Source organism: Colobus angolensis, unplaced genomic scaffold (assembly GCF_000951035.1).
Source record: "Colobus angolensis palliatus isolate OR3802 unplaced genomic scaffold, Cang.pa_1.0 Scaffold219, whole genome shotgun sequence".
NCBI classification, from domain to species: Eukaryota; Metazoa; Chordata; class Mammalia; order Primates; family Cercopithecidae; genus Colobus; species Colobus angolensis.
In genome coordinates this window covers 3,139,284-3,165,868 of record NW_012115366.1, presented here as the reverse complement: position 1 = coordinate 3,165,868, position 26,585 = coordinate 3,139,284, and the positions used below count along the sequence as shown (strand labels likewise).

At 43.4% G+C, this 26,585-nt stretch overlaps 1 protein-coding gene and 1 long non-coding RNA gene across 5 annotated transcripts; one reads left to right on the top strand and one right to left on the bottom strand.

Moving 5' to 3' along the window:
* Positions 1–749: 749 nt before the first annotated feature.
* On the bottom strand, positions 750–25,072 carry SIRPG (signal-regulatory protein gamma). 4 transcript variants are annotated; one of them, XM_011943375.1, is made up of 6 exons: positions 18,455–18,608; positions 16,207–16,563; positions 7,244–7,561; positions 6,298–6,630; positions 1,824–1,908; positions 750–1,236 (listed from the first exon to the last, which is right to left on the bottom strand). In XM_011943375.1, the coding sequence occupies exons 2-5, from the start codon at positions 16,535–16,537 to the stop codon at positions 1,826–1,828; spliced, it is 1,065 nt and encodes a 354-aa protein (XP_011798765.1). In that variant the 5' UTR covers positions 16,538–16,563; positions 18,455–18,608; the 3' UTR covers positions 750–1,236; positions 1,824–1,825. The 4 variants fall into 4 exon arrangements, with proteins under 4 accessions (XP_011798765.1, XP_011798766.1, XP_011798767.1 ...); XM_011943374.1 differs by lacking the exon at positions 18,455–18,608 and adding an exon at positions 24,932–25,072 and having other exon boundaries at positions 751–1,236; XM_011943376.1 differs by lacking the exons at positions 6,298–6,630; positions 18,455–18,608 and adding an exon at positions 24,932–25,072.
* LOC105512774 lies at positions 2,545–15,674 on the top strand. Its single transcript, XR_001001914.1, has 4 exons — positions 2,545–2,557; positions 5,148–5,360; positions 8,257–8,401; positions 13,227–15,674. It is a non-coding gene; the product is annotated as an uncharacterized LOC105512774 (long non-coding RNA).
* Positions 25,073–26,585: the final 1,513 nt, after the last annotated feature.

The following is a 26,585-nucleotide window of genomic DNA, read 5'->3' as shown; positions in this document are numbered from 1 at the left end:
AATAAAAATTAATCAGGATAAGAGAAATTAAAATGTCGAGGTAGACGGGAGAATTGATACTATGTACAGGGTGGTTTGCAAAAGGTGCCTTTAATAAAGTGACCTTAAGCAGAGGCTTGAAGGAGGGATGAAGGGAGCCATGCAGCTGTGTTGGGGACGAAGCAACAAGTTGACTTTTCCAAAAATCACTGTAGCTAAAAAATGAAAGCCAACAGAGGCTACAGAAGTGTTCCCGGAAGAGATGATGCTGACCAGGACAGGGAGGGGTGGTGGAGGTGAGAAGTGTTCAGGTTAGGGATGGAACTCGGTGTTGTCCTGCAGCAAGCTTGGACTGGCCCCTGAAAGCCAACCGTTAAATTTCAGGAATTTTGCAATCCAGTTGTTAAACTTCTAGTAGCTTGAAACTGGCCATGTTGGGGGTGATTACACCACAGAAATTGTCAAGCACAACGAATCAGTTTTTATTTTTTTTTCATTTAAATGAAAAGAATTAAGAGAGTCCGTTTTTAAACACTTACCATCTCATGAGTGATCATAAGTATTTTGAAGGCAGAATTGAATATGGGGTGTAAAGAGACATCAGGGAGGACTCCAGGAGTCAAGGAGGCTTTTGGACTGTGGCAGCATTTCCGCCATGAGCAGCAGGGCTGGGAAGCCTGCAGGATGCTAGAGCTAGTGTTCCCATCACAGAGAGAGCAGGGAGAGCTTCTTTGTTTCTGAGTGTGAGGAGTAGGACCCTTAGACAAAGAGGAAGGAGAATATTTTTATTTTCTTAAAACCACTTTGGGAGTGCATTTGTATTCAAGAGGCAATAGAGAACCTCGACAAGGCTGGGGAGTTGGAGTGGGCAGGAATCTGGAAGACAGGATAACTCTTGAAAGCCTGGAGAGAGTCTGTGGTTTATGGCCAGTCCCAAGGCGATGGATGGGAGGAGTCCTGGTGTGTTTAGATATGGCGTGTTTCTCACATTCTAGGGAGGTGTCATACGTCAGTGCCCAGAGCCCAGTCCCATGGCCCCTGCTCAGAACCGTGAATGAACACCCTGCTCTGGGGCATCAAGGTCTGTGTGAAGGAGCAACAGGAGCCTGTGGGCAGGCAGATGTCTTGGGAGGGGAGGCGTTTGGAGCCAAGTCTAGAGAAGCTTCTCACTGACTCATTGTCTCAAGCCGAGTCTCTCAAGAAAGGAAGCAGGCAGCAGAGATGAGGCTCCCACGTGGCAGGGGAGGAAGGAAGGAGCTGTGGGAAAACACATCCACGTTTAGTCATCTGCTCATCATATAAGAAATGTTTCCTGAGAGTCTGTTATGTTCCCGGGGCTGGTCTCCTGCGATGCCTGTCACTGGTGGACAGGCAGACCTGAGATAGAACTCTGCGTGCTCAGCCATCCTGCCAAGTCCTGATGCCCTTTCCCATATTCCTTCCACTCAGACACACAGAGGGTCAGAGCACGAATAGCCTTCAGAGCTTCTCATCTGGGCTTCTCATCATTGGTCTACAATGTGGATTCGTCTGACCCCATCGAGTCCCAGCATTCAAATAATCTACAGATAGCCTGGAAGGAACCACCCACTCATCACTGCCTCCATGAAACTCCTAGGGCACTGTGGACACCTTTGAACATGTTTCAAGCATCCCACATCGTATACCACCCACATAATTTCTGGGGGTTGGGAGCCTCTTAGAGGGTTCCCCAAGACTTCCCAGGGTGCGGAGGAAGCTTAACTCCATGGACCCTGATGCTGCATGGCATGTGGGCTGGGCCTCCCTGTTGGCCTTGCCCTTCTGGAATAGCCCTTGATCGGTCCTCCCTTCCTTGTACTTACAGTCAGGTCTTCTGCTTCCAGGGGACGTAGATGAGGCCCAGGAGGACAGCTATGAGGAGCAGCACAGTAAGAGAGGATGCCGGGCCTGGAACTCAGGGAAGAGGCAGAGCTATGAGAGAGGCCACTTGGGAGGCCATTGTAGGGGCCTCTGCCTCCACTTATCCCATCTGAGGCTGCCTGGGCCCATCTATGCCCCGCTTTTCAACCTGCATCCTGCCCTGGCTATCCTCACTCCAGCACAAGGCAGAAGCCACAGAAACAGGCTCCCTATTCTCACTCATCCTGTCCCGGGTTGCCAGCTTATTCTCCTGGAGGGAAGAGGTGGAGGGAGCGTGTACTCAGGTATTCATACATGTGGCAACTGGGTTCCTTACTTGACCCTCACAAGCCTGTGGGACCAGGGACTATCATTCCGTTCTGATAGGGAAACTGAGGCCCATGGATTTTAGGGAGGGTCACAAGGTTACTTGCATTCAAACCTAAAGAAGCTCATCACTAGTGTTCCTTAGGATGATCCATGAGACCGTATCCTTTGGAGCAAAACAAGTCCAACTTCCCAGGGAAGTTTTAATGACTGTAAAAGTGTAGACAGGTGGCTTGAGGATGACTTCACAATGAGAGTTGCAGGTTCCCTGTTTAGCCCCAGAAGTAAGGGGAGGACTCCGTGTTCTCAGAACCTGGAGGAGCTGTGGAGCGCTGGACATAATGAAACCATCTGGCTAGAAAACACCCTGGTGAATCATGGAAATGGGTCTCATGCTTGGGAGGGCCTCAGACGTCACCTAGGCCACCTCCACCCCAGTGCAGGTGTCATCTGAAATCTTTCTGTTAGTTGGGCACACTCAGTTATGGGGAAGCACATGTTTGGACTCTGCATTTTTAACATGAGCAGTTCGGGCTTTAAAATCAACATTTTTAACACGAGCACCTTGGGCCATTAAAGATATTACAGTGTATTTTAAATAAATAAAATGGTGCTGGTGGGTCCTTAAGGAAGAAATGGAAATCTCAGCATCTTTGGCTGCTGGGGTGTTAGAGGCCAGCAGTTCTCGGCTGGGTGGCTCTCTGGGACTTCTCCCTTGAGGAGAGCTGCACTACCCAAGTTCACTCCTCCTTCTAAGGGACAGCCCACAAGAAAGATTGGCTGAATTGAAAATAGAAAGGCCACGCCTCTCTCCTCAATTAAAAAACCCTCTCAGCTCTTGGGATCTCCCCTGGAGCAGCTGGGTCTTTGTCCTACCTGCACTGTAGCTCAGCATCTCCCTCCTCCTACAGTCCTGCCTCCCCATTTCCTGAGGCATGTTGACCCTACAGCTCTTCAGGAAGCTTCTCGCATTCCTGTATCCATCTCTAGTCTGCCTTACAGAGAAACTGACCTTGGTAAATGGTCTGGAAAACAGACTCTAAAATATAAGTTTGAAACCTGTATACTCATCAGCTCGTAATGAGGACCCCAGGGCTGGCAGTGAGTGGGGCTAGGCACCATGGCTTGTGGCTGTGATGCAGTTGATAAAACTTTCACTGGCAGTAAACTGGGATGGTGTAACCACAGGCAGGAAATTCCTTGGCATCAGGCTTTTGAAACAGATTGGGAAATGGTAGTTATAAGGACTAAGTTGTTCAATGGGTATCACTGGGCATCAATTTTTGGGGGAAAGATGCTGAGAAGCTAAGAGTGATTGATTATGAGTTAAGATTCACTGTGAAAGCAAGAGGACTTCTTGGCAGCACTGTACTTTCTTATCTCTTGTGACTAGAGGGCAGAAAGAACAGAGAGTTGGGCTCTGGACATCATTAAAAGAGTAGCAGAATCACAGAGGAGGATGAATCTCAGCTTCAACGGTTGCTATGCTGGGGTAGGGCCCTGATGGGGGAGTTGTGGGACCCTGAGATGTGGGAGTGGACATTCAGGTCAAAGCACTTAAAGATCTTCAGTTGATGTAGGAGCTGCCAGGTACAATTGCAGCAGCATAGCTACTTATCTCTACAAAATATCCTCCCCAAATCAAAATAAAAAATGAAAACAAAATAGTAAGTTCTGCACAACCCTGCTCTCAGTATTACTTGAAGATAGAAGGCCAAACTGCAAAATGACTGTGAGTCAAAAGAGAACACTCACCTAACCCTAGTGCACAGTCTGTCACCAGGCTCCCACACCAATGGTGCAGCACTTATGTAATCACAAGGCATCTTGCACTTTACCTGCCAGCCTAGACAACTTAAAATGCGTTTCCAGCCTTAGTACCTGAGCAAAGATGCTACATCTGGCAAACCGAAAGCACCCAAAAATGGCAGCCCTGGTCCTGGTCCAAGCCAGTGTGGATGGATAACTAAAAAGCAAATGCAGTCCAGTCTTGATGGTGCAGTTTTACCTCCCTGAGAAGTAAAACTATGAACCTTAGAAACATCACAAGGAACAGGAATAGGAGAAATTTCAAGGTGGGAGAGGAAGAAGGGAGACTGATTAGGGCCCTCAGGACAGAGGGACAGCCCTGCAGCCAGGCACCTGGAACCCACCCCCCAATACCAGCCCCAGCCATAAACAGAGGCAAAGGAATGACATAGAAAAGAGCAAAAGCCTCAAGTCAATTAAATCCACCACTTCAAGAAACTAGAAAAAGTAGAACAAAATAAACTCAAAGCAAGCAGGAGACAGGAATTAATACAAAGAAGAGTGCAAAAAATTAATAAACTGAAAACAGAAAAACAATTTAAAAGCTCACTGAAACAAAGTGGTCCTTTGAAAAGATCAATAAAACGGGGGGAAAAACTATAGCAAGGCTGATGAAGAAGAAAACAGAAATGGCATATTTTCAATATCAGGTTGAAACAGGGGATATCACCATAGACCCTTCAGACACCAAAAAGATAATAAGGAGATATTATGAACAATTGTACACACAAAAATATGACAACTTAGATAAAATGGACACAAACTTCTTCAAAAAGCACCACTTACCGGAACTCACCCAATATGAAATGAGTAATATGAGTAACCCTAATCTATTGAGGAAATTGAATTCACCATTTTAAAACACCCCCCAAAATTCTTGAGACTGAAGTGTTTCAGAGAAAAATACTGCAAAGCATTTAAAGATGAATTAAATCCAAATTTAGTGCACAGAAAAATAGTCATAACAGAAATTTGAGGAAAATTTGCATGTATACTCCATTTTAGATGATATAAGGGAATTGTTTTAATAATTTTATGAAATTCAGTGATTAAAAATTTGAAATAACATAATATATATTATATATTATAATATTATATCTATTATATATATAACTATAATAATGATACTGGTTTTGTAAAGCTGTCTTTAGTCATAAGATCACCCAGCTATGGATTCCATTTGCAACTGAGTGTACACGCATGACTGAGTTAGCTGTGGACGTGATCGCACGCCTTCCATACATCTCTGATTATAGAAGACATTGTTTGCTCTCCATTTCCTACATCTACTCTTCCAGCAGGCAGGGACGTGGACAAATCTGTGACTTAGCACTGACCCAGCAGATAAGACTAACCACCATAAGGTATGTGGGAGGAACCTAGGCCTCTGAAAAGTCTCCTGGAGTTAAGACCCCTCTTGGTATTACCTAAGAGGGAAGTGAGACATATTTTGGTCATAGAGAGGGGAATACAGGCCAACTTCAGGTCCACGGGACAATGCCCAGCAGAAGAGGAATGTTTCTCTAACTAGCACAAATTTGCATTTTAGGCTGATACTGACCTTGTCCTCAGGGACCCAGATTTACTTTAATTAGTTTGAACCAATCACCTGATCTAAAGGCAAGAGGTCTTCAACAACATCCCCCATGACTTCCCAAGTCCTGGTTTCCCCTTCTTTAAAACTCCAGACTCACTGGGTGATTGAAGCAAAAACAGAGATCATAGATGAATGGAAATTTGCACTTAGTAAATTTGCAGAGGAGGTTGTAATTATTGTTGCTCAAATATCACAATCAGGACACAGAAGAGGTCGGTTCTGTGACCATTCATGGTCACCTGCAGGCCTGGTACAGTTTTAAACTACATTTGTCTTTCTGAAATATATACACAGCAGATGTCAGGGTGTACTGGGATGAGGTCGTAAATGTGGATGGAAAAGTTTAGGATGAAACAGAAACAAAGCAGAAGTTAGAAAAAGTAGGGAGCATGAGGGTGGGTTGATGAGAAACAGGGACATAACAACTCTCAGGGAATAAGGAAAGGCAAAGGACTCTATGAAAAGATGGTTCCCCCTGCCTCCCTCTTTGCTCCTTAAATATATATTTATGTCAAAAGTTCTACTAACTTGTGCATCAAATTCTTACTAGTGGTGACTCTTGGTATGTGGGATTTGGGGGGATGGGGCTGACATTAAAATTTTACTTTGTATTCATAGACTTCTAGCTTATTTTGTAACAAGCATGGATATTACTTTTAACATGAAAGAAAGAGACAAAATTTAAAATTTTCGAATAACCTCACCAGGGGTGGCATCTGAGCTCTGGTCCTTCTGGTGGGCTGAGACCTCCAGGACAAGGCTTTTGTTGACTGCCAGCTGTCCATCATGCTTCACCTGGCAGGTGAGGACCACATCATCCCTTTGGTCAGGTGTGTCCACCAGGAGCCAGCTTGTCCAGTTGTAGGTACCATCCTTGTTCTCTGTAAGGGTCGAGGCCATTTCTGTCCGGCACACGTTTCCATTCTCCAACCAGGTCAGCTGTAGTCTCTGGGGGTAGAAATTCCTCACCTGGCAGGTGATGTTTACCTGGTTCCCTGTCCTCATGGGCTGTTGAGTAACCTCCAAGGTGGGTGGAACTGAAACAGGACAGGGCAGGAGCTCTGACCTTGTGGCACAGACAGATCACAGGGAGGGCTCCATAACGTAGCTCCCACCACCACGGCGAGGGCCTCACCAGGACAGTGCTAGGCAGGCAGCAGGTGCTCAGACATTGAGGGCGCTCTTTGCATATGAGTGAAATTACAAAGCACAATGCCTGGCACACAGTAGGTGCCATAGGACTGGTAGCTCCTACTAGGGTAAGATTGAGTGAAATCTACAAGTACAACCCCTGGCATGCAGTTGGAATGTTGTAACTGTAACAAAATCAGTGCAACCACCAAGGACATAGGGGCTTGGCTCATAGTAGGTGCTCACTAATGGTAGTTGTTCTTGGTGAGATAAATGAAGCTCTCTAGTGGAGAGCTTGGCACGTGACCAAGTGCCAAGGTCACCGGTCCCCTTGGTCCCATGACTATTGCCAATAAAATGGTAGTAAGTGACTGGCACACCTAGGTGCATGGGAGGTGGGCAGTACAATTAGGGAATAGATTCCGGGCCATTCAAACTCTGGAGCAATAATAGCCTGGGGAGAGGGGAGTGGGTACGGCAGCCAGATGTGGGCTTGGGCTGGGTGTGAGGGTCCTCTACCTCGGATGGCCTCAGACAAGTTTGCAGTCCCACGAAGAGGGTCCCCCTGCAAGGTGACGTGGGCCACCTCACACGTGACCTGAGAGCAAACGTCCCAGGGGGCCAGAACCACCCTGGCTGTGCTGCGGATGCTGTAAGCCACACTCTGTCCTGCAGGGTCCACGTTGGTCTGGAAGTCTGAGAGCTCCTTCCCATTTTTGAACCATTTCAGGGTGATGTCTCTGGGGGAGAAGCCGTGGGACTCGCAGGTGAAGCTCACTGTGTGCTCAGGTGTGGCCCTCGCCGCAGGGCCCGATACCACGGGGGCAGAGGGTTTGGCTACAAAAGGAGCATCGATAAACAAGAGACATGACTGAGATGATGATCACTAATGATGAGTGTGTGACACTGTTAAGAACCTTCAGATACATTAATTTCAATCCTTCTAATAATGTGGAGAGGACGGTGTTCTTATTCTCATTTTACGTAGCAGGATGCAAAGGTTGGAAGAGGTGAGGACCAGCCCCAGGTCAGACAGTGTAGGGGAAGGTCCCAGAGGGAGGTCCAGGCCTGAGTTCAAAGTCCTCCTCTCCACACAGGGTGACTTCCACCAACCTGGGCACAGGAACAAAGTTACTGATTGGTCTCCCTTTGTGTATTAACTGGTCCTACCCTGTTTCCCCAGGAGAGCTCACCAACCTCAGAGACGGTGTTTACAGAAGTCAAAGTAGGGAACAATGGCAAAGTGGCGCCACCGTGAGACCTGCAACCAGGCTGTTCAGCCCATGAGAGGGGTTGGCCTGGCATACCCAGCTCCTCATCTGCAAAATGGGACAGCAGTATTTTTTCTTCCCGGGATGCAACAAGAATTAAATGAGGCAATGGAAAAAGTTTTGCTTTTGATCAGTCAGAAGATGCTTCATAAAAATAAACACAGATCTGTCTTTAACCCAGACTTTATATACACCCAGAGCTGTCTCTTTGTGTATTTATGATTTTATTTCATATTTTTCATTCTTTTCATAATATTCCAGTAGAGTTTTTGAAAGAAAATGAAGTAGTTAAGGCAAAAACTTTAACATGGAGTCAAGCGTTCGTAAGAGCATCGCACTCACACCTGCTAAAGGTCAAGCCACAGGATGTTGCTGTAGACCTGGATAACAACGCACTGAAGTCAAGGTACATGGGATTTTGATCACTCTCATCCTGGAGTGTCCTAATTAAGTAACCAAAGAATACGAGTTTGCAGTTTAGCATTTCTGCCAGCCAATGAACTGTTTTCAAAAATAACCTTTTATGAAAGTCCCCTGTAAAAAACCTTTCCTGCATTGCCCTATGGGACACTATTCAGGGCTGCCATGACTCGGGGTTCCCAAATTGCAACTCTTTAATTCACAAATAAATGCTATTTCCTTTGGCCTTCCTATCAATCATTATTTTTTTTTTAGTTAGCAGGTCTAATCTGTGACAAGTCCCAAATTTGAAAAGAGGGAAGGTTTTTTGGAATCTAGGTCTTCAGTTGGGCCAGTTTGGGGTCAAAAACAATGATCACTGAGTACTAAGAAAGCCAAAGGCAGGTGATTTCTTCATCGTTAATCCATTACAAGAGACAAAGATCCAGGCCACCCCAACAGGCAGAAATCTATCCTGGGTCCTGAAAGCACACAAACTGGAGAATCAGAAAAATGAGAGTAGTTTCTCCCTGTAGATGAGTCCTAAACGTGTCTCCAGATTGCTAATTATTACCCTGCTCCTCCTATAGCAGTCACCAGGAAACACGTGTTAGGCATACTTGCATTTGTAAATATTAACTTGCTCCCAACCACATGCAAATAGTTTATGGGCACAGTAAGAAGGGTGTCACTTGAAGAAGTCAAGTCTTCAAGACACCAGCAGCATTGGGCATCCCTAGAGGGCTGAGAGTCTGCAATCATTTCCCATTTGTTGAGGGCTTCTCAGGAGCTGGCTGCTCCCTCTGCACCTCTCAGCTCTTTAATCCTCCCTTCATTGCCTCAAGGGGGTCCTCGTGTGAGTCCCTTATAGGACCAGGGTCTGAGGGGACCCCAGCTGGCAAAGGGCCAAAAGTGAATAAAAATCCCACCCTGGTAAGATGAGGGAGGATGAATGCAAGCACTGAGCCTGGTATGTAGCAGATGCTTAATAAATGAGCCCTGTGGCTGTTATCAAGAGGTTTGGTCATTACTGCTTCTGAATCTACACATTTATTCTTTAGGCAGCAGAACACAGAGGAGTAGAAACACCAAGAAAAGGCTCAAATCCTGCTCCCTGCAGCTCATGAAAAACTCAAATGATAATAGAAGCAAAACCACCAAGTCTGGACAATTGGCTTTCAAAAAACAAGTAAGATCATAGGTAAAGCTGGAAGCATTTTGGAAGGAGGAGGGAACAGAGTCCTCTGTGACATCTTTTTATTATTATTATTTTACTTTAAGGTCTGGGATACAGTGCAGAATGTGTAGGTTTGTTATATAGGTATATGTGTTTCATGGGGGTTTGCTGCACCTATCAACCTGACATCTAGATTTTAAGCCCTGCATGCATTAGCTATTTGTCCTAAGGCTCTCCCTCCCCTCATCCCCCACCCCCTGATTGGCGCTGGTGTGTGTTGTTCCCCTCCCTGTGTCCATATGTTTGCATTGTTCAACTCCCACTTATGAGTGAGAATATGTGGTGTTTGGTTTTCTGTCCCTGTGTTAGTTTGCTGAGGATGATAGCTTCCAGCTTCACCCATGACCCTGCAAAGGACATGAACTCATTCTTTTTTATGGCTGCATAGTATTTCATGGTGTATATGTACCACATTTTCTTTGTCCAGTCTATCACTGATGGGCGTTCAGGTTGGTTTCATGTCTTTGCTACTGTAAATAGTGCTGCAATAAACATACATGTGCATGTGTCTTTATAGTAGAATGAGTAATATTCCTTTGGGTACATACCCAATAATGATGGTATCTCTGGTTCTAGATCCTTGAGGAATCACCACATTGTCTTCCACAATCATTGAACTAGTTTACATTCCCACCAAGAATATAAAAGCATTCCTATTTCTCCACAGCCTCACCAGCATCTATTGTTTCCTAACTTTTTAATAATCGCCATTCTGACAGGCATGAGGTGGTATCTCATTGTGGGTTTGATTTTCATTTCTCTAATGATCAGTGATGTTGAGCTTTTTTTCATATGTTTGTTGGCCACATAAATGTCTTCTTTTGAGAAGTGTCTGTTCAAATCCTTTGCATACTTTTTGATGGGGTTGTTTGTTTTTTTCTTGTGAATTTGTTTACATTCCTTATAGATTCTGGATACTAGATCTTTGTCAGATGGGTGGATGGCAAAAATTTTCTCCCATTCTGTAGGTTGCTTGTTCACTCTGATGATAGTTTATATTCTTGTGCAGAATCTCTTTAGTTTAATTAGATCCCATTTGTCAACTTTCGCTTTTGTTGCAATTGCTTTTGGCATTTTCGTCATGAAGTCTTTGCCCATGCCTATGCCTGAATGGTATTGCCTAGGTTTTCTTCTAGAGTTTCTATGGTTTTGGGTTTTATGTTTAAGTCTTTAATCCATCTTGAGTTAATTTTTGTATAAGGTGTAAGGAAGGAGTCCAGCTTCAGTTTTCTGTATATGGCTAGCCAGTTTTCCCAGCCCCATTTATTAAATAGGGAATCCTTTCCCCATTGCTTGTTTTTCTCAGGTTTATTGAAGATCAAATGGTTGTAAATGTACAGTGTTATTTCCGAGATCTCTGCTCTATTCCATTGATCTATATGTCTGTTTTGGTACCAGTACCATGCTGTTTTGGTTACTGTAGCCTTGTAATATAATTTGAAGTTAGGTAGCGTGATGCCTCCAATTTTGTTCTTTTTGCTTAGGATTGTCTTGGCTATACTGGCTTCTTTTTTTGGTACAATATACAATTCAATGTAGTTTTTTCTAATTCTGTGAAGAATGTCAATGGTAATTTGATGGGAATAGCATTGAATCTATAAATTACTTTGGGCAGTATGGCCATTTTCATGGTATTCACCCTTCCTATCCATGAGCATGGAATGCTTTTCCATTTGTTTGTGTCCTCTCTTATTTCCTTGAAGCAGTTGTTTGTAGTTCTCCTTGAAGAGGTCCTTCAAATCCCTTATAAGTTGTATTCCTAGGTATTTTATTGTCTTTTTACCAATTGTGAATGGGCGTTCATTCATGATTTGGCTCTCTGCTTGTCTGTTGTTGGTGTATAGGAATGCTTGTGATTTTTGCACATTGATTTTGTATCCTGAGACTTTGCTGAAGTTGCTTATCAGCTTAAGGAGTTTTGGGCTGAAATGATGGGGCATTCTAAATATAGGATCATGTCATCTGCAAACAAAGACAATTTGACTTCCTCTCTTCCTATTTGAATACTCCTTATTTCCTTCTCTTGCTTGATTGCTCTGGCCAGCACTTCCAATACTATGTTGAATAGAAATGGTGAGAGAGGGCATCCTAGTCTTGTGCTGGTTTTCAAGGGGAATGTTTCCAGCTTTTGCACATTCATTAAGATATTGGTTGTGGGTTTGTCATAAACCCACAACCAATATCTTTTTATTTTGAGATATGTTCCATCAATACCTAGTTTATTGAGAGTTTTTAGCATGAAGCAGTGTTGAATTGTATTGAAGGCCTTTTCTGCATCTATTAAGATAATCATGTGGTTTTTGTCATTGGTTCTGTTTATGTAATGGATTACGTTTACTGATTTGCATATGTTGAACCAGCCTTGCATCCCAGGGATGAAGCCAACTTGATTGTGGCCAACAAGTTGGTCTCCGTGGGTCTCGCCAGCTGCCTAGTCAATTCTAATGTCAGAACCTGGATACTTCAGTTAGTGTTGTGGGATTTGCTCACTTTTATGATTCTTTTCCATGGGAGCCTCCGATTACTACTGCTTCCAGTCAGCCATCTTGGTTCTGCCCTGCTGTGACATCTTGGTGTTTTGAGGCAGGGAGGCGTTTGGGGCTGAGGAGCACTGAGATTTCAGTGCTTTTTTAGATACAAATGTTTTCACAATGGAAAGTCCTCTAGCACTGAGGCTGGATCTGAGCAGGGCTTTATCCAGAAACTCTATCTTGGATCCTGAGGCCTGTACTGTAGGAGGGGTCCTGGCCAGGGCACTGAGGCCTCCTGAGATGTTTCCACCACATTTTTTTCTGAAGCATCCACCCCCAGAAAAGCTGTTCTCAAAGCCCCAACCCCAGGGGGCACAACCTTTGCCAGGGGACTGCGTATGAGAATCTTCTGGAGTCATGAAGAGTTCAGATGTCCAGGCCCATGTCAGACCAATTAAATTGGCATTTTTAGGGTGGATCCTGAGTCCAGGTTTGTAAACATTTTTGTCAAAATTTCCCAGGTGATTCTAATGGGTGGCCGAGATTGAAAGCTACCAGACTCCACCCCAAACCCCATGTATCCTTGAGGCCTGGAGGAGCACTGACCCATCTGAAGTGTCATGGCTTCAGCATCACACAGTTCACACTTATAGAACATTTACTGCACTCCAGGTGCTTCTCTGAGCATGTTACATGATTTAACTCCTTCAGCTCTGTCCCCAGTCTGTGATGTCAGTGTTATCAACAACAGGCGAGGACACCAAGGCCCACGGTGGTGGTTGCCTTGTCCCAGGTCACAAAGTTAGAAAGTGGCAGAGCCGGGAAGTGGTCCAGGCAGTTGGGATCTTGCCCATGCTGTCCTAACCACTGTTCTGTGGAAGTTCGGTAATCACCTGAACACTACCACCTTTACGGGCTCTGTGCACATCCTCTCCAATCCTCACAGAACCTAGAGTGGGGGCCATGATTATCAGCATCACACAGATGGAGAAACTGAGGACTCAAGGAAAGGCAAGACTGGCCTAAGATTACACAACCTTGAAATAGCACCTCAATTTGGGGATGCTTAGAATGTGCTAGGTGATTTATAGAGAGAACCTCAAATCCTATCCCCTCTCCTAAAGGAGTCGTGATGATCACCATTTTACAGATGAGGAAACTGAGGCTGAGAGAAATGAAGGCGCTGCCTCCTTGTCCTCCATGTGTCCCAGTGGGCACCTCCTGTGTCCCACCAAGCACTCCTGTCCATCAACAGAGTAAGTGCCCTGAATTCTTGAGCCCCAACACTGACCACACTCTTAATTATGCCTTCGAGATTCTTGACTTCGTGCAATTCTAGTGAGAAGCCTCCCTCCTGGGTGTCCAGGCCCAGATACCCTGTAGCCATAAAACACTGTGGGCTCCTGACAGCCCGAGGGGAGCATGGAAACTCGCTCCTATGGGCCTCACGCACCCCGTAGGAAATACGTCATCTCCTCATCCTTAGTCCTTAGCACCAACAAGGGGTGGGCACGTGCTCTGCTGGGCTGCAGGAGGCCCGACTCTGCTCCGTAGATGCTGCTCAGTGAAGGAGAAACAGTGTAACACGGGGGGAGAGTCCTAAATGCTTCATGTATGCTGAGACCTGTCCTTTAGGAACAGGCTTGATATATGAGACACATGCAGGACCTTTCTGATGGGAGTGTAAAGCTAGCCCCTCCTGCCCCTTCAGGGCTTTTTTTTTCTTCAATTTGTTTGTCTGCTTGTTTGTTTGTTTGACTGACAGAGTTTCACTCTTGTTGCCCAGGTGGGAGTTCAATGCTGCGATCTCGGCTCACTGCAACCTCCACCTTCCGGGTTCAAGCGATTCTCCTGCCTCAGCCTCCCCAGTAGCTGGGATTACAGGCACGTGCCACCATGCCTGGCTAATTTTGTACTTTTAGTAAAGACGGGGTTTCTCCATGTTGATCAGGCGGTCTCGAACTCCTGACCTCAGGTGATCCACCGGCCTTGGCCTCCCAAAGTGTTGGGATTACAGGCGTGAGCCACTGCACCCAGCCTCGGTTTTGTTTTTAGTGATTTTTGCTATAGAACTGGACAATGCCAGAGTTTGGAAAGAGAAGGTTGGAGCATTTCTCCACACTTGAAAAACCAGAGCTGAGTGAGTACTGCGGAGACAAGGGCGGTGAGTCAGGCTGGTGGGGAGGAGACCTTGGCTCCCTGCCCTGCTCACCACTCAGGTCTCCTCTCTGAGCCTCAGTGTCCTCATCTTTAAAGGAGGCAACAAATGGTTCCTCCCTCATAGCGCTGGTTATAAGGAGACTTTGGCACAACTGCAGCTCCCTGGCCCCCTTCCCTGCCTCCCTCCTTTGTTATCCAGGGCATCATTTAGGCTAAGAGCATGGCAAACAGGGGTGAGCACCCTACTAGGAGTTAGCAGATCTGAGTCACACCTGAGCTACTTTCTGGCTGTGATTGCCTGGGCTGGGGAGGCACCATCTGGAAACTTCAGTGTCTTTGCCTATATTATCTGCACAATCAGGATAAAGCCACTTCCACATCTATATTCAAGGGTTGTGGGAAGCCCTGTTACTACACCATCTAGGAGGGAAATTAGACAATATTCTCTTATATGAAAACACACACACCCTCTGACTTAGCAATGTCACTTCCAGTGGGTGTCTCCCACCTGAGTGGGGTGATACATGTACAAAGCCATCCACTGCAGGATTGTTAGTAGCTCAAGTTTGGGAACAACTTACGTATCCATCAACAGAATGCTGTGAAATAAATTTTGGTATTTCCATAAATTGGAGTATTCTGCAGCTGTTAAAGAGTGGAGCAGTTCTATGTCCTGACGTGGAATCTCAATATGGAATGATAGGGCTTATGTTTGGAGGAAGTTTTCCAGCCACCAGTGGGTTTTAGTGTCTGAATGTGAGGTGCATTCTGAACCTTTGGAAAATGGATGAAAAAAGAAATCCTGGCTCCCTGATCCATGGTTCTGTCTGAAGAGCTTTTATTTAGCACCTGTGATGCACCAGGTTCTTCTATGAAGACAGTGTCTTAACAAATGCTTGGGAAGGAAGGAGCCTGCCTCGATCCGGACCTGGACTCTAGCTTTGATTCCATCAATAACTGGCCCTGTGACTGTGGACAAGGCCCCTGTCATCTTTTGGCTTAAGTCCCCCATCTGTAAAGGGGAGCTGGGCTGAAAGCCTGAAGGTCTTTCCCATGTTGAAATGTCAGGATTCAGGAGGTAGGATGAGGATTCTGGGCCTCTGACTGGAAACCCCAAATAGGTTTTATTGCTGCCTTAAATTGGGCACCCCTGAGCCAGCCATATGTATGACCTCTTTCCTGAGGTGAGGGATATTCTGAGATGACCCAGCTCTGCTCAGAGCCCACAGTGACTGTGTGATTCAGCCCTTAAATCACACAAGACTTCAAATAGACCCACAGCAAACACCAAACTTGTTGGCATCTCCTCCCACCAGGCCAGCAGACTGAAGAGTGAATCTGTGCCTCCCAGGAATCTTCCCTGTGTGATGTTTCTGAAGATTAAATAAAGAAAAACACGATTTACACTCTCCATCCCCTGGATGAATTTCTCCTCATTAGAATGGAAGAGAATGTAAGCTTGGTGGAGGAAGAGCTATTGGCTGTTTCATTCACTGCTGTTTGCACAACATCCAGGGTGGAGTCTGGCACACAGTGGGTTCTCAGTGAGTGCTTGTTGCATAAAGAAGAGACTCGGCCAGCCTGAAACAGAAGCACTCTTTGGAGGCAGCAGGTGAGCTCTGGCTCTGTACCTGGGCAAATCACTCAATCTACCAGTTTCCTCATTCGTGGAACTAAAGGGCTGGGCCAGATTGGGAAGGAAAAGAGCTGTAGAGCCAGACAGATTGGAAATGCAGTCTTTCCCATCATTTACCAGCCATGGAACCTTGAGCAATAGCATGATGTCCCTGGGCCTTAACTCACCTGATCTGTAGAAGGGGGTGACATCAGGTCATGAAAATGAGCACCCACCACCACACCTGATTGTTGCTCAAAGAATGGAAGGTGCTATTATTGAGTTATTGTCACACATCAAGGGATGAGGGAGATCCATGCTGTACTCACCACGCAAAGCCATCTCAGTGCCTGGTCCAGACTTAAACTCCACGTTCTCAGGGCTCCCTTTTCGAAACTTCACACAGTAGTAGGTGCCGACATCTGCTGGGGTGATGCTACTGATGCGGATGGAAAAGTCCATGTTGTTTCTTTTTGTGAGGTCTGAAACAGTTGTTACCCGGGGGAAGTGGCCTTCTTTTTGATTGTAGATTAATTCTCGGCCTGGTCCAACTCCTCTGAACCACAGGACAGGTCCCACGGGAAGCAGGGAGGTCACAGTGCAGTGCAGAGTGGCCGTCTCTCCAACTGCGACCAACAGGAGCTTCTCAGGCTGAATCATCTGTAGCTCCTCTTCACCTGTCACTTCTGGAAAGGAGCACAAAGCAATCATTTTTTCATCCTTACATAATCCTGTATTTCCTCGTGTTTATCAAAGACATTCAGTGACTGGGTGCACATCAGGAATCAGGAGCAGGACTTGATCTCAGCACACTGCGTGTATTATCTCATTTAACCCTCACGACAAGCCTATAACATGAAGTCATATTACAATTGAGGGCACTGAGCCCTGAGGCACAGAGAGTTTCAATTTTTTTTTTTTTTTTTGAGAGAGGGTCCTGTTCTGTTGCCCAGGCTGGAGTGCTGAGGCATAATCATGGCTCACTGAAACTTCACCCTCTCAGGCTCAAGCCATCCTGCTACCTCAGCCTCCAGAGTAGCTAGGACCACATGTGTACACCACCATGCCAGGCTAATCTTTGTATTTTTGTAGAAACAGGTCACACCATTCTGCCCAGGTTGCTCTTACTTGAGTGCAAGTGATCCACTTGCCTCGGCTTTCCATAGTGCTGGGATGGCAGGTGAGAGCCATCAAGCCCAGCCAAGGGATTCAATTTCAAGGTAGAGCTTTGGGTTGAGGACCTGAGTAGAACTCCTGAACTCTACTTTGAAATGTTTATATATATATATATATACACACACACACACACACACACATACACATGCATATATATACACACACACATATGTATATTATATATATAATATAATATATTATATATATGCATATATTATATATAATATATAATATATTATATATGTGTGTATGCGTGTATTTAAAAGCTGTCAGTAAAGCTATGTGTCTTCTGCAGGCTGTTTTTTGCCTTTCCAAATTCTAGAGGCTGCCCACATTCCTTTCTCACTGTCACATCTTCCCATCACTCTAACATCTTGCTTGCATCCTCACATGTCCTTCTCAAATAATTAATCTCCTTCCTCCTTCTTATAAGGACCCTTCTGATACATTGGGTCCACTCTGACACTAGATCCAGTATTAAAACCACTGTCTTAAAAATGCTGAAGAAAGTAAAGGAAACAATGGACAAAGAACTAAAACAGCAGGAATATAAACACATTAACAAAATAAGAACAGCCAGAATGAGAAATTATAAAGAGAAATCCAATAGAAACTTTGAAGTTGAAAATACAACAATTGAAAGTTCAGTAGAGGTGTTCCCCAACAGGTGTGAGCAGGTGGAAGAAAAGTCATAAAGCTGCAAGATGGAATAATTAAACTTATTAAGACTGAGATATGGATGGAAAATGGAATAAAGTATAGAGAACAGAATCTAAAGGAATTCTGGGACACTATCAAATGGATTAAAATACACATTATTAGAGTCCCAGGGGGAAAAAGAAGAGGAAGAGAAAAAGGAGCAGACGATTATTTGAAGAAATCATGGCCAAAACCTTCACAAACTTAATAAAATACATGAATGTACAAATTTAAAGACACTGAAGAAATGCAAGTTTAACTCAAGGATAGAATCTGAGACCCACACTAAGGTACATTATAATTCAACTGTCAAAAACTAAATTCAAAGAATCCTGAAAGCAGTGGGAGAGAAGCGATTCCTCGCATTCAAGAGACCCTCAGTAAGATTATCAGCTGAGCGCTTATATAAAGTACTGGAGGCCAGAAGACCAAGGGATGATGTGTTCAAAAGGCTGAAAGAGGAAAAACCTGTCAACCATGAATTCTATACCTGGCGAAAGTGTCCTTCAAACACAAGGGAGAAATTAAGACATTCTCAGATAAACAAAAACTAAGATAGTTCATGACCACAAAACCTTCCTTACAAGAAATGTTAAAGGGAGTGCTTCAGGTGGAAATGAAAGGATGCCATATGGCAACTCAAAGTTATATAAAGAAATAAAGATGTCCAGTTATATGTATTTTTTTTTAAATCATATTTACCTGATACCTCAACATCCCACAAACAAGTTGTGAGCAGCCTGCCAAACCAGGTACAACACTGTGATAAAGCTGGTCCCAGCCACAATTCCTCTTCTTGTCCTCCTCTACTGTGACCTAGTGATACTGAAACATTCTAGTAAAACCCATCATGCTTTTTCTTTGTGTCATCCATCCTGACTTCCAGTAAAGGCAATGGCTTCCCATCTCTCATCTCTCTTGCTTCCCCATCTGCTTGGTTGAGCCTTCGACCTGGGAGCTCCTCCCATGTGGCTTCCTGTGTGGCATGCCCTATCCCGCTATGCCTCTCCAGATGAAATTTTCATAACCATGGTAGAGTGATCCTTTAAGACATAACCTGCAGGACTTACTCTACCATTTTCACCACTAGTGGCAATGAAGAGGGGATTATTCTAAACCGGGGTAGAAAGTTCCTAGGAGATGCACTTTGACTGTTCATGGCTTACTAATTTGCTACTTACTGGCTCCATGAATTTGAGAAGGCTTTTTACCCTGATGGCTTTCCTGTGCTGTGCTATGCACAGTTATGTGTTGCCTTCTGGAGTGCTGCCAAAGCTCTCTATCCTAAAGTGTGTATCCTATTTCAATATCAATAATGACAGCCGCATTTCTTCAGAGCACAGGATGATATAGCAACCTCTTCAAAGAAGACTCATATGATACTTACAATAATGTCACATAATCCAGAATCTCTAAGTTGTTCTGAGGTACCAGTGGCAATGTATTCTTCATTTACAAATTTTACTTACAAATTAAAATTACAGGCACTCCTTTTAGTGCTTTCAAACAAACAAAAATACCTCTTCTCTCTAGAGACTTTGGCAAGGATTTTCACTCCTCTTGGAATCTCTAGACCACTCCTGATGGTCATAAACTTCCCCAGGGCTTCTAACGCAAAAAAAATAAAATAAAACAAAACAAAAAAGCCCCTCTCTGCCTTGTTCTTTACTTCATTCTAACAAAAAATGACTAGAATCTACTGGCTTGTGTTCCAGATCTAGGAGGAATACTTTCTGTTGCAAGCATTAACCACTGGTTGTCTCACAGGCCAGTCCCTGCTCATCTGAAATGGCTCTCATTGGAACTTAAACTTCTACTGAAACACAAAATTTAAATTTCTGTCAGGTACAGCTGCACACCTTTCTGTTGACAGTGGCCTTATTACTACTGGATTTGTTGATGCAACAATCCTCAGCCAAATACTAGGTAACTGAATTGAACAGCATATTAGAAGGATAATAAACCATGAGCAAGTGGTATTTATTCCTGGAATACAAGTATGTTTCAATATACGAATGACAAACAAACAATATGGTATGCCATATTTATAGAACAAATAGAAAACACATCTATTTTGATCCTGATAAAATTTTGATCTGTTTTGATCAAAACATCTATTTTGATCATGATAAAAACATGATCATCTATTTTGATGCAGAAAAGCATCTGATAAATTTGTACATCTATGTATGATGAAAACAATCAATAAAAGGGGTATATGAATACTTTCACAAGATGATTAACATTCACATACTCATACTTTCTTTTTATTGTACTGATCATTGCCAAAAATTAATTTTTTCATTCACCTATTTACCATGTGTGTTGATTACTGTCTTTCTCCCCAGTGGATGCAAGCAGCAAAAGGGCACTTACTTTTTCTTTTTTATTCTACTGAAGTACCCCATGTTTCTATGTCAGATCCTGGCACATAATAGGTATCCAATAGATATGTGTATAATGTTTGAATTGCTCAGTGGGACATTTCCCTCAAAGACTGAACTCTTCTATTTTAGGTGGTTTACTTCTGTGGAATTTGACAGAAAATGAGTTTCCCACGTAGAGGACTTAGTGAAAAAAAAAAAAATCAATTTGCAAACATATAGAAAGCAGAAGAGCCCAGAGAAGAAAACCACAATCCTCCTTCACACTACATCGCCCACTCCACTCCCAAGAGCAGCAGCTGCAGAAATCTCATGGAATAGAATCAAGGCCGGAAGTGTTTGAGTAATGGTGAAACCTGTGACCTCTAGAGTCAGAGTGCCTGAGTTCAAATCATAGCTCTACCAGTTACCAATGAGTGAGCTTGGAGCACTTTGTGCTTCCGTTTTCTTATGTTAGGGAATGTGACAAGAATATCTACTTTGTATATAATGATCACATGAAGAAAAAGATGTAAGGCATTTCCAACAGTGTCTGTCACATGGTGAATGTTCAAAAATTGTGAAGTTATTGCCTGGTAGATTTCCTAAGGCTTGGAGGCTTCAGTGGACATTAGATGACAAGGATAAGGATAAGGATATGGATACAGATATAAATATGACTATAATTATAGGTAATATAGGCAGATCTGTGTCACTTGTATCCCCACATTTTTTTCCTCAACTCTACCATTCATGGAAGAGGAAATTTCAGAATAGAAATGCACAGAAATTCAGTTTTGAGGGGAAAAGCATTTTACCAAGGGAGAAGTTTGCTTACCTGTTGCTTATATTAACAGATTGGGGGACTTTGAGTGATAAGATTAGAGAAATAGGAAGGAGGCAGAATGGCTGGGCAACAGAGAAAACCACACATCTCTTTAATGTGCATTTCATGTAGACTGAAAAAATGAGTTGAAGGTTATAGTAAAGAAAGTGTTTTTAAAATCCTGTGTGTGTTTCAGCATGGTCACATGAGATTTATCTCAGGAATGCAAGGGTGGTACAACATTCATAAATCTACAAATGTGATATGCTACGTCAAGGCAATCTTGAGCAAAAAGAACAAAGATGGGGCCAGGCATGGTGGCTCATGCCTGTAATCCCAGCACTTTGGGAGGCTGAGGCAAGCAGATCACGAGGTTAGGCTATCGAGACCGTCTTGGCCAACATGGTGAAACCCTGTCTCTACTAAAAACACAAAAAATTAGCCAGACATGGTGGTGCACACCTGTAGTCCCAGCTACTTAGGTGGCTGAGGCAGGGGAATCCCTTGAACCCGGGAGGTGGAGATTGCAGTGGGCCGAGATTGTGCCACCATACTCCAGCCTGGTGACAGAGCGAGACTCTGTCTCAAAAAAAAAAAAAAAAAAAAAAAGAAAAAAGATGGAGGCACCACGCTGCCTAATTTCAACATTGACTACAGTGTCAAAGTAATCAAAAAGGCATGGCACTGGCATAAAAAGAGACATTTAGACCAATGGATCAGAACAGAGAACCCAGCAATAAACTCACACATTCACACTCAATTGACTATTGACAAAAGTGTGAAGAAAACACAATGGTGAAAGATCTGTCTCTTCAAAAAGTGGTGTTAGGAAAACTGGATATCCATGTGTAGGAGAATAAAATTAGACCATCTTCTCATGCCGCATACAAAAACAACTCAACATGGATTAAAGATTTAAATGTAAGATCTGAAACTGTATAAGAACTAGAAGAAAAGTTTTGTGACATTGGTCTTGGCAATACGTCTTTGGATTTGAGCCCCAAAGCACAGGCAACAAAAGCAAAAACAGACAAATGGCATTAATAACAAACTAAAAAAGCTTATACACAGCCAAGGAAACAATCAAGAGTGAAGAGACATTCTACAGAATGGAAGAAGACATTTGCAAAGCATACATCTAATAAGGAGTCCATACACAAAATATATAAGGAAGTCAAACAACTCAACCATAAGAAAACAACTATTAAAATATGGGCCAAAGATCCAAATAGACATTTCTCAAAAGAAGATATTAAGATGGCAAGTCAGCATATTAAAAATATCCAACCTTACTATTCATGAGATAAATGCAAATTAAAACTGCAGTGAGCTGTCATCTCACACGTGTAAGAATGGCTATTATCAAAAAGAGGAAATTTAACTAGTGTTGGAGAAGATGTGGAGAAAAGCGAACGTTTGCAGACAGTTGGTGGGAATGTAAATTAGTAGAGCCATTAGTGAAAACAGTATGCAGGTTCTTCAAGAAATTAAAAATGTAACTCTTATCTGATCTGGCAATCTCACTACTGGCATATATCCGAAGGAAATGACATCAGCATGTCACAGAGATATCTGCACTTCCAGGTCCATTGCAGCATTATTTACAATAGCAAAGATATGGAATCAACCTAGGTTTCTATCAGCAGGTAAATGGAGAAAGAAAATGTAGTATATATGCACAATGGAATTCTAATCAGCCTTACAAAAAGGGAAATCCTGTCATTTGCAACAACGTGGATGAACCTGGAGGACATTCTGCTAAGTGAAATAAGCCAGGCACAGAAAGACAAACACTGTACGATTTCACTTATATGTAGAATCTAAAAAGTTGAACTCATAGAAGTAGAAAGTAGAATGGTATTTATCCAGAGTTAGAGAGGGGATGCAGTTGGGGAGATATTAGTCAAAGGATACAAAATTTCAATTTAGATAAGAGAAATAAGTTCAAGATGTCTATTGTACAATGTGGTGTTTATACTTAATAATATGAGTTGTATTCTTGAAAACTGCTGAGATAGCAGAGTTTACAAGTTCTCACAATAAAAAATGATAAATATATAAGGTAATGCATATGTTTATTAGTTCAAATTAGTCATTCCACAATGAATGCATATTTCATAATATGTTGTACGTAAGTATACATACTTTTGTCAAATAAAAATAAAATAAAATATTTATTTTGTTAAAAATTTCACTGAAAACAGAAAATTAAATAAAAAGTTGGAGAAACAATGATTAAAAATGAAATCTCATATGTGCATGCATATGCACATGTGCATATATATATGTGTATATGTAATGTGTACACAAATATATATAAAAGTTTGGCCTATCATGTTAGTACATAAGGTTGTTCTGTGCATTAATTACAGTTATTACAAATATAAAAATCTCAGTAAAATATTTGGCACATAGAAATATTCCAACATATTTTTAACAACATTTTGGAAATACATACATATGCTAGCATTTTACCTCTGATTGTTTCTGACTGGCGTGATGGGTGACTATTAATCTAATGTTTGCTTCCCTGCATTTTCTAATATTTATGCACATAGCATAACATGGCTAAAAGGGTGATAAACTCTGGAGCTGGTCAACCTGGACTTGATCCCAACTGCTCCATGGACTGAGGTAGGGGACAATGAACAAGTTCCTCCCTCTGCCTCACTCCCCATTTGCAAATAGGGCGCAAGAGTTGTAGCTTTCACACAGGGATGTTGTGAGGATTAGTTGACTTCATACAGGCAAAATGATAAGTGTGTCTACCTTACAGGAAGAGAGCAATTGCTGAACTATTACTGCTGTCATTTGGGTACAGTGTATGTGTAAGAAAAATAATTTGAACAGTGAGACCCTTGCCCTCTAAGACCTGTGAGGTGATATCACAGGAAGGCCCACTGGGCAACTGAGAGGCTATTGTGCCCAGTCCTGTGACCAGGGGTCAGCTGCATGGTCTGAAAAGGGGTGAGGACAGGCAGCCTGTCTGGGAGCAGTGAACAGGGCTCTCCCAAGTGGCACCAGAAAAGACCTCCCAATCCTGTCTGCCTGGGGGAAGGGAAAATAAATTCTCCAGAGGAAAGTCAAGATGACTAAGGGAGTTTGTGGTGCCTGTTATGAGCTGAATGTGTCCCCAAAGCAAATGGGTTGAAGCCCCAGTCCCCAGCACCTTAGAATGTGACCATATTTGGAGACAAGGTCTTTAATCCATTTATGCCTGAGGTCGCAATTTTTTTAATTTGAAAAATCAGAACTTAGCGATGCCCTTGAGCAGTAGGATGTAAATAACTCCCGCAAGCTTAGTGATCCAATAATGGAGCACTAGGCATAAATAGGTAAAGCAATTTAGTTAAATGAGGTCATTGGCGGGGAGCCTTAATCCAATATGGCTGATGTTCTCATAAGAGAAAATGAGAATACAGACACATACAGAGGAAGACCATGTGTAAGACACATGGAGGAGATAGCTTTCTACAAGCCAAGGAGAAAGACCTCAGTAGAAACTAACCCTGCTGGCACTTTGATTTTGCAATTCAGCCTCCAGAACTGAAGGAAAGAAAGCAAATGTCTATTGCTTTAGTCACTGAGCCTGTGGTGCTTTGTTATGGAAGCCCTAGGAAAGGAATATAGGGCGCTGTAAGCACAAAATGTGGAACTTCTTAAAGAGGAGGAGGGCCTAGAAAAATGGGTGGGAGGACTCAAGACAGGTAAAGATTTAATAATGATTCTTCTGTGTTCATCAAATAAAATATTATAAAAATGTAAGTAATTGTGATGGTGGCAGAAGCATCACAAGGTTTGATGCCTCTGGTAGCCAACTGCAGATCCACAGAGAAAGTGCTCAGCTCCCTGATCTTCTGCTTTTGGACAATGTCCAGTCCTTGACTTTCCTTGGCAGTGCTTGTGCTGATCTGAAATCGCTGCAAGTCCAGGGGCAAGGCTAGGTCCAGAAGGCAGGGAGAAAGGGTTCTAGCCCAAGGCAATGCTCACCTGTGTGTCCCAGCAGTAGAGTCAGAAGCAGGAAAGGACCAGGAGGATGGGGCCAGGAGGCTGGGACAGGCATCCTGGAGACCTCAGAAGCCTGCTCTGTTCAAACGTCTGTTCTGGGGAGATCTCAGGCCCTGCTCTGAAGAGAGAAGACAAGCCCTGCCTCCCTCAATTCAAGAGGAAGTGGCTGTGATGGAGTGCAACAGTAACCTGCTTCTAGATTGTGACATACAAATCAGGCACAGCAGGCAGCTACAAAGCAAGGAGTTACTCGTGCTCCATTTTCAGGAGAATCAGACAGGGTTAGCAGAAATAATGCTTCCTGCCTGCCTGGGGCCTGTGTTCCCTCCTCATGACCCCAACCTCATTTTCAGGTCTTCTTGGTGATTTGCCATTAGGGGCTTTTAAGCCAAGAAAGATCTGTTGTTAGGAACTGTTTTCTAAAGTCTTTATTTTAAGACCCTAGGATGTGGTTGGCTTGTGGTCTCGTTCTGCACCAGCCTCAACCAAATGCCATTCAGCTGGAGGTAGGAGAAGTGTTCACAGGACCTGCTCAACACTGGAGAGGAACCAGATCTTCTCCTGAAATGATTTTCTATTCCAACCTTTTATTCCTATAATTGGCAAAACTTAGCCCAAATTCAGTCTCTTGAGGACCTTAGCACTTTCATTTACCTGCACCCAGCAGAAGGAATTATTTCTTGACTCCTTCCAGGAGAGAAACTGGGTTTGGGGTAATAATCAACTGATTTGTGGAGTGAGGTGGGCATTGTGGGTTCTGGAAAGGGGATAGGGTTACGATGAGGGAAGATTATGGTGGGCAGGTTCCTGGGGCTGTCACATCAATTTCAATACCCTTTCTTCTACCTACAGAGCACCTATTTCATTCACCACTGAGTTCAGATAGGAAATAAGGAAAAAGGAAAAATCCATGCTCCCTCCAAGAGTGTGTGCCAAGGAGTTGGGGAAGTCGCTGGGCCCTTCTATGCTCAGTTTCAGTCTCCTAAACTGGGAATAGTAAGTCTTTTTTTGCAGTGTTTTAGTGACGATGAAAGAGATAATGACTATATCATGCCTGAAACCCAGTAGGTCATTATTGATACTCACGGTGCCAGGTGAAGAGCAGGCACTCAAATGTTGTTTTTGAGTGGATCCCTACTGCATGCTGAGTTACCCACCAGTGACCTTCTCCCAGCAACCCAGGCCTCCTGAGACACAGCTTATATGGTATATTTGGACTACCCCTGCCACCTTGAAATCAATGTCTTCCTCTGGATTCTCTAAATCCTGCTCCTTGTTCATCCATAGATTAATTGCTCCTCTTACAATTTCCAGCTGTATGATTTTCAAAAAGACACTACTTTTCTGAGCCTTAGTTTGATTATACGTAAATAAAGGTTAGAATATGCACCTTGTAGAGCTATGGTAGGAATAATATAAGCCATACTGAATGCTTGAATCATAATTAATTATAAGCAAAAAAGTGGCTATAATTATTTTCTGTGTACAGTAAGGGTCCACTGGTTCTCTGCCACGGTTGTGCTTTAGAAAAGCCACCTTGTTAAAATAAATGATTTCTCTTCCAGCATCTATGACTAAGAAAGACCTGTCCAGAATCCTTATTTCACATGTGGGTTTTAGATCCTTAATCTGTCAT

What these genes read in the sequence shown, in the direction of transcription:
- SIRPG (XM_011943374.1), bottom strand. Translation starts at nt 25,004, where the DNA reads ATGCCTGTCCCAGCCTCCTGGCCCCATCCTCCTGGTCCTTTCCTGCTT. An exon ending in CTTGTCTGAGGCCATCCGAG is followed by an intron (nt 6,631 to 7,243) that starts GTAGAGGACCCT and finishes GTCCTGTTTCAG; the next exon opens with TTCCACCCACCTTGGAGGTT. An exon ending in GAGCTCAGATGCCACCCCTG is followed by an intron (nt 1,909 to 6,297) that starts GTGAGGTTATTC and finishes CCTGAGTTCCAG; the next exon opens with GCCCGGCATCCTCTCTTACT.